The sequence below is a fragment of the Austrofundulus limnaeus genome, unplaced genomic scaffold (genome assembly GCF_001266775.1).
Source record: "Austrofundulus limnaeus strain Quisiro unplaced genomic scaffold, Austrofundulus_limnaeus-1.0 Scaffold39, whole genome shotgun sequence".
Taxonomy (NCBI): domain Eukaryota; kingdom Metazoa; phylum Chordata; class Actinopteri; order Cyprinodontiformes; family Rivulidae; genus Austrofundulus; species Austrofundulus limnaeus.
In genome coordinates this window covers 2,164,774-2,171,056 of record NW_013952441.1, presented here as the reverse complement: position 1 = coordinate 2,171,056, position 6,283 = coordinate 2,164,774, and the positions used below count along the sequence as shown (strand labels likewise).

General features: G+C 42.5%; 2 protein-coding genes across 2 annotated transcripts in view; both read right to left on the bottom strand.

Moving 5' to 3' along the window:
• Positions 1–6,010, bottom strand: part of epas1a (endothelial PAS domain protein 1a) — a 10,454-nt gene extending 4,444 nt beyond the window's left edge. The window contains exons 1-3 of the mRNA XM_014007076.1: positions 3,431–6,010; positions 2,594–2,823; positions 50–134 (exon numbers count right to left, since the gene is read on the bottom strand). Coding sequence (XP_013862530.1) covers positions 50–134; positions 2,594–2,823; positions 3,431–3,449 — 334 coding nt within the window. The 5' untranslated portion in view covers positions 3,450–6,010. The remainder of the gene's footprint in view (positions 1–49; positions 135–2,593; positions 2,824–3,430) is intronic.
• Positions 4,466–6,283, bottom strand: part of prkcea (protein kinase C, epsilon a) — a gene marked incomplete in the record, with an annotated part of 47,008 nt that continues 45,190 nt past the window's right edge. Inside the window, 1 exon segment of the mRNA XM_014007075.1 lies at positions 4,466–6,163. Within this exon segment, the coding sequence (XP_013862529.1) occupies positions 6,014–6,163 (150 nt within the window).

The following is a 6,283-nucleotide window of genomic DNA, read 5'->3' as shown; positions in this document are numbered from 1 at the left end:
CACACACACACACACACACACACACACACACACACACACACACACACACCTGCTGTCAGGCGTAGATTATGTCTGAGCTCCTCGTGATCACACGGGTGAGTGTACTCAAAGATGTTGTGTCCCATCAGCTCAGTCTGTCGAAAAACCAAGTGTGAACTAGAGAAGTTCATTTTAATTGCGAATGCTGAGTGACAGCTAGAATCTGCTGAGCAAGCTAAAACGGTCAAATTGAAAGTAGTAAAAGGCTAGCTCAAAGCTAAATGTTCTAAAATGCTAACTAGTAGGGGTATAAAAAATATTGGTACACTGATCTATCGCAATATTTCACTTCCTGAAACTGTATTGACTTTTATTTAAGGCTTAATGGGTGAAGGTGAGAAGAAATCTCACTGTTGTTCAGTGTTCTTTTGATTGGATAAAAATAAATTGAATTTAATCAGATTTTATGCATGTAATACATAGTGTGCTCTTTATGCTAATTTAAAAAAATTAGAATCTTCGGGGGGAAAAAAAAGGCAATGATCACCTTGTTTACAGAATCGTAATATATTGCGATATATCCTATTGTGACCCCCTGAATCATGATATCGTCAAATCCTTGCCAACGCACAGCCCTACTACACCCTAAAAATGTTCATGGTGTTTTGTTGATAGAACTTAACATGAAAACGTAATGTTATGCATTTAACTACTGTTCCCTGAAGGAAAGGAACGAGGTACAACACATCATGTATGGGAAACCATGCCCCTGCGTGTCCCGGCTCCTTGGAGCTGGCTACAGAGCTGGCGACGACACAAAGAGAGAAAAGACGTGTCCTGGTTTGCCCCCGCAGCAGCGGGGGCTTCTGGACTCGAACCGGGTTCATCGTTGTCTTCCGACAGACCATGCACATCCAGGCCGATATCCAGCACGTCCTCCCCTCCGTGGTGGAGGTCCAGATGAAACTGGGAGGCCTCCTCCTCTTCGTCGGCTAACCCCTCCATATACTCCACTTGGTCTGCCCAGCTGGAAGCGGGGACTTCGACCGAGAGCTCCTCCTCGTCAGACTCGGACGGAACCGGGTTACTAGACTCGGAGAGGAGAGGGTCCTGCCGCGCGACTACAGCCTCGCCCAGCACTTTCTCCAAGAACTTAAACCGTCTCTCCAGGGTTGAGCGTCGAAGCAGGCGGCAAAACGCACACGCTTCGGGCTCCGCCAACGCCCTACGAGCGTGGACGATCCCCAGACAGACCGGGCAAGCCTCGTGCTGGTCCTTTTCATGGAGCGAGAAGCCGCACCCCTGGGGACAGGGRCGAACTGAAGACTTCTGCTTCTTCTTGAGTAATTTTGTGCTCATCCCAAACCACAAAATTATCTCTTTCATCGAGGTAAGAAAGGTTTCTCAAAGTTAGCGCTCCGTGGGCAGACACAGTTACCAGTAGGCAGCTGCGGCTGACACCAACAAAAGCCGTTAAACTAAATCCGAGAACCTTCGAACAAACAAAGCTAATTAGCAGCAGCTAACTAGCTAGGTTGGAAGAGGTGGGTGTTCTTGCGAGGTGAAGAGCAATAGAACTAAGGAGTGACGGTGATGCGACAGTACATATATGTGCAGGAGGAGCCTGACATCTGTCGTCATTACGTCACCTGCCTAAAGGCGTGATTAGAGGTGGCTTCAGCCAGGACACGCAGGGGCGTGGTTCCCATACATGATGTGTTGTACCAAGTGAATTGACTGAAAGGGAACATTWTTCAGCATAAAATAATTAAGTTGTCTACTTGTACATGTTTCAGTGAGTTGGCTAATTATTTTTAAACGTCAGAGCACTACAATAAAAAAACAAAATAAATAAAAACAGAACTCCTCCTGAACTTAAATGTTTGAGTACACTGAACAAATACTTGTACGATCACTCAAAAACAGAACATGAAAAGTTACATTAGTAACTTTAAAAAAAACTGTGTGGATATTTGTGAGTATGATATATGTAAWAAAGTGAGTTAGAGTAACTGAGTTAACTTTATATTAACAAAAAATTAATAAATTAATATTTGCTTGCTTCAACTTAATTATACTTTAGGGGGGTAAAAGTAAATCATGTTGGTTTGATAACCAGTTGCATTAGCYGAACCTAAAATTACATAAAAGATGTGGGGTGTTAGGAAGTAGGAGAGTTGTTAGTTCAAAACCCCACTTCGTCCGTCTCTGTTGTTGTGTCCTTGAGCAAAACATCAGTGTGTGACTGTAGTGTAAGCTATAAAAGTTCAGACCATTTGTACTTAATGTTGGTAACTTAAAAACCTGAGTGGAAATTGTTGCAACAATGTTTTTTAAGTTTAGCCAACAAAATATTTTTAGAGTGTAATAAGAAGCCAAAAGCAGCAAAAAGGGCAGGTTAAAAGCAGCAAAAAACACTATAAGACAAAATAGATCCAGTATGATGAAGCAGATTTCAAACATTGTTTTTGAATGAAATGAACTAAAGTACAGTAGTCAAATTGCAAAAACATACAAAAAATAAATATAAAGAAGAAAACTATAGTGTGCCTCTTGACTCAGAATGAATATTTACAACCTAAAGCATTGCTCCTTTTACATTTGATTTTCTCACCTGGGTCAAACCCATGTACTTGCTGACATTTTCCGACAAAAAGATCATGTCTCCTGAGGTGGACAGGACCATCAGGAATCCCTCCAGGACCTTCAGGTACATGTTTGTTTCGTCCAACGGCAGAAAGTCATCCGTCTCTTTCGCCATCTCACAAATCAGTTCCTGTCCTTTTTTCATCTCGTGTTCAAACCTCACTGCCTGTCTGAGCTCTGGACTTATCCTGTCAGTTTCTGGAACAGAAGAAGTGACAGACTTGCATGAGATTGTGTTAATAATTGGTTTATTTCGTGAGTAACCTTTCTACTGTAAGCGTGACAGCAGGTGAACAAAAGGATGTGGTGTAGTTTTCAATGTCTACTGTGTTTTAGGTGTTACTGAGGACTTCCTCTGCCACCCTAAAATAAACCACAAGCCGTTTATTTATCTTTTCGTTTTTAGGCAGAAATCAGAATACAACTGCGTATTTGCATTTTTATTTGTTACCGCTCTGTTTTTTACTCGTTTCTCAGTTTTAGCTTTACATTTGCAATCTGTAAATCCATTTTTTGACTAGATATAGCTTCAGTGCATTTCCAGCCTAAATAAATGATTGTTTAGTGAAAATGATATAATTTATTTATTATTTTACTSAAGTCATTAATGTCCAAATTGAACTTTATCACTTTTATTCTTTACACATCCAGTACATCTCTTAAATTAATTAATTACCTAAGCAATAAAGCTTTTAACAGTATATGATTTATTCTGAAGTGTGATTTATACATGTAGTTTGTTCCGCTTGTCGACCACATAAATATTCAGATGGTGTTAGATGTAGGGGTTAGTCGGTGTTGTTACCTYGGAGCAGCGCGTTCATGCGTATGTAGCTCAGGGTGAGGCGGATGACGGAGGGCTTGTCCAGGTTGGACCGCACGGAGGGCTGCAGCGGCAGGAGGCAAGATAAATCGCCGAACACGTCCGATTCGACGCGCCGCCTCCGTCTGGCCGCCTCGCGGCTGATTGCTCTGCAGACAGGAAGTTTTTAAAACTTTAACAGGTTCCAAAATACTCAGATGTGATGAACCATAGAACAACTGAAYAAGGAAAAAATGTATTTCTAAGACTTATTAGATTTATTTTTGCCTCAAATCTTATGTTCAGCAACACCTACAGCGGAACCATTAGCACACGGTTGGGGATCAAAGTAGAAGAGAAATTAGTTTCTCAACTTTTAACTTGATGACACAGTGACTTTTTGGCCTTATCTGAAAGGAATTTAAAAGATTTCTCAACATGTGAGGAACTTCCTTTTTTAAAAAACTGAATTTTACATGTAATTTTTTCAACTTTATATTTCAATTTTAGGCTTTAAATGAACATTTAATAGTTTTTTTTTCCACTTAAAAAAATCTGTGGTCAAGATTTTAACCAGTTGCCCCACTGTGGCCACACTACCAGCCTTAGCCTTGCAACATCCCCTCACTTACCAACCACAGACGCAAACCAACAAAAGCTCTCTGACAATTCTGGTTTCAACAGATTTACCTTCTCTTCTCCTTGTCAGCTGTCATTGCATCCCCACCACGTCAAGTCTCAAAGCTCAAGGTCTCCTGCAGCACATGCGACTTGGACAGACTCCAGCGAGCGTCTCCTCTCTCCTTTCTTGCATGCAAATCATCTTTCGGGCCTCCAAAATTGAGCAGAATGATAGGTCAGCCGGCGAGGGAAAGCATCACCCTACTCCCTCCTTCCGCTCCTCCCTTTTCTCACTTGTACAAAACCTATTAGCATCGCACAGATTTGCCTCTGAAGAGAGGCAGCCACGCTTTGGATTAAAAAAAATGGAATTGAAAAAGAAAGCGGAAAAAAAAGAAGAGACAAAAGCGTCTGGGATTGATGTAGACAGCTCAGTGTTTTATTGGAATCAGACCAGACAGGACTAGCCCGGCTGTTTGCACTACATTTTGGCACAGAGTAAGATAGTGTGACCAGGAACAGCCATACCCCTGGGTGCACGAAGCGTCACTACACACCGACTCTACTGCACAGACAGCAACCAGCCCGTCCTCGGATCACTGTACAGTACACGCGACAAGAGTCCTTCTCTGTGTGTGCATGTGTTTGCAAGAGAAAGAGACATCGAAGAGGGGAGGATGGATGGGGGCGGGAGGAGAGAGCAAAGGGGAGAGTCTGTGTGTGGTGTTTAGTGTTTGTGTTTGGCATGAGAGGTAATTCAGCTGCTGGCTCTCAACAATTCATAACAACCGGCTGTAACAGACCTATAATGGTATAGTTATAGTATTATACATAAAGGTTTCCTCCAGATACACTTTACAATAATAATAATAATAATAATAATAATTTTAATAATAATAATAAAAAAGAGAGAGCAACAAGAAATATAAGCCATCTTGAAAAAAAAAAGAAAGCAAAAATGAGACAAAACTAGTGGTTTTGGCTGAAAGATGGAGAAAAACAGCTGCTGCAGGTGGGGAACAAAAAGATTTGGAGCTTTGGAGGAGAAGGAAAACAAAATCGGACAAAGTTACGACACGAAGAGAAATCAAATTCACACATTCATGCCCACAAAAATGTACATTCACGATTCAAAAATAAACCAAAACAATAAAAAAATGAAAAGAACGAGGCCCACGCTCCAACACATCCACACTAACTGGACAGGGACTGACTGAAGCCGACAGATGGGTGAAATAGCTGGACGCCGGAGTTTTTTACTGCTACACAGGCCGCCTGTAACACTCTGCTCCACATAATTAGTTCAATAGCCTGTAACATTCACTTTATATACAGAGGATAGGAGCGCAGACACTGCAACAGTAACAGGAGACTCTCAACCACTCATTCCAACAACAACAAAAACACTTAGAGGGAGGGGCAAAAATGAACAAACAAACTTTAAAATATATAGATAGTCATGGTATTGCACAAAGAATATTTGGCCCTAACTGGTCCACGATAAGGACAGTAATAACACAGGTAGGGTGCTTGTCCATGCGCCACGACGCCCCTTTAGTAGCAGACGATACCGACACGATACAGCCACTCAACACGGGCTATTTACAAGCCTCAGCACCTTTCAGTCCACGTGTGTCCAGGTGCCGGAGAGAGAAGCGGAGTGAACGTGCGTGTGTCTGCTTGTCTGTTGGAGCGCGCTGGTGTGTACGAGCATGTCCGATCTGTAGTGTGAAATCTGCAGAGACTGTGTGTGCATATTCATATTTATCTTCATAGTCATATTCACAACAAACCCAGGCAACAGGGACGACACAATGCAAGTAAATAATATTCCAGAAGTAACAACAACCAATAGCTTCAAAGTAAAGGATTGACCGCGCGTGTGTGTTTTGTCGACGGTTTCATGGTTCTGCTGAGCCTAAGCATGCCAGGTTCAGCGCAGTGAGAGGTGTGCGTTTGTGTTGGTTAGGCATGCGTCTCCTCGGGAGCGCAGTAGGAGAAGTCCTTGAACTCCTCCTGGTTGATCTGTCGGATGATGGCCTCGTCCGTGGGCGTCAGCACCGGGTCCTCCCTGGTGAAGTCCTGGTCAAAATTATTCACATCTCGCTTGGTTTTCTGCAGAAACAAACAATCAAACACACACTCACACTCAGGAAGGAGTCAGAAAAGCCACTATGTTCTCGTGGCTAGCAAATGAAATCACAGTGACACCTTCTGGCCAAAGAGGCTCACTGC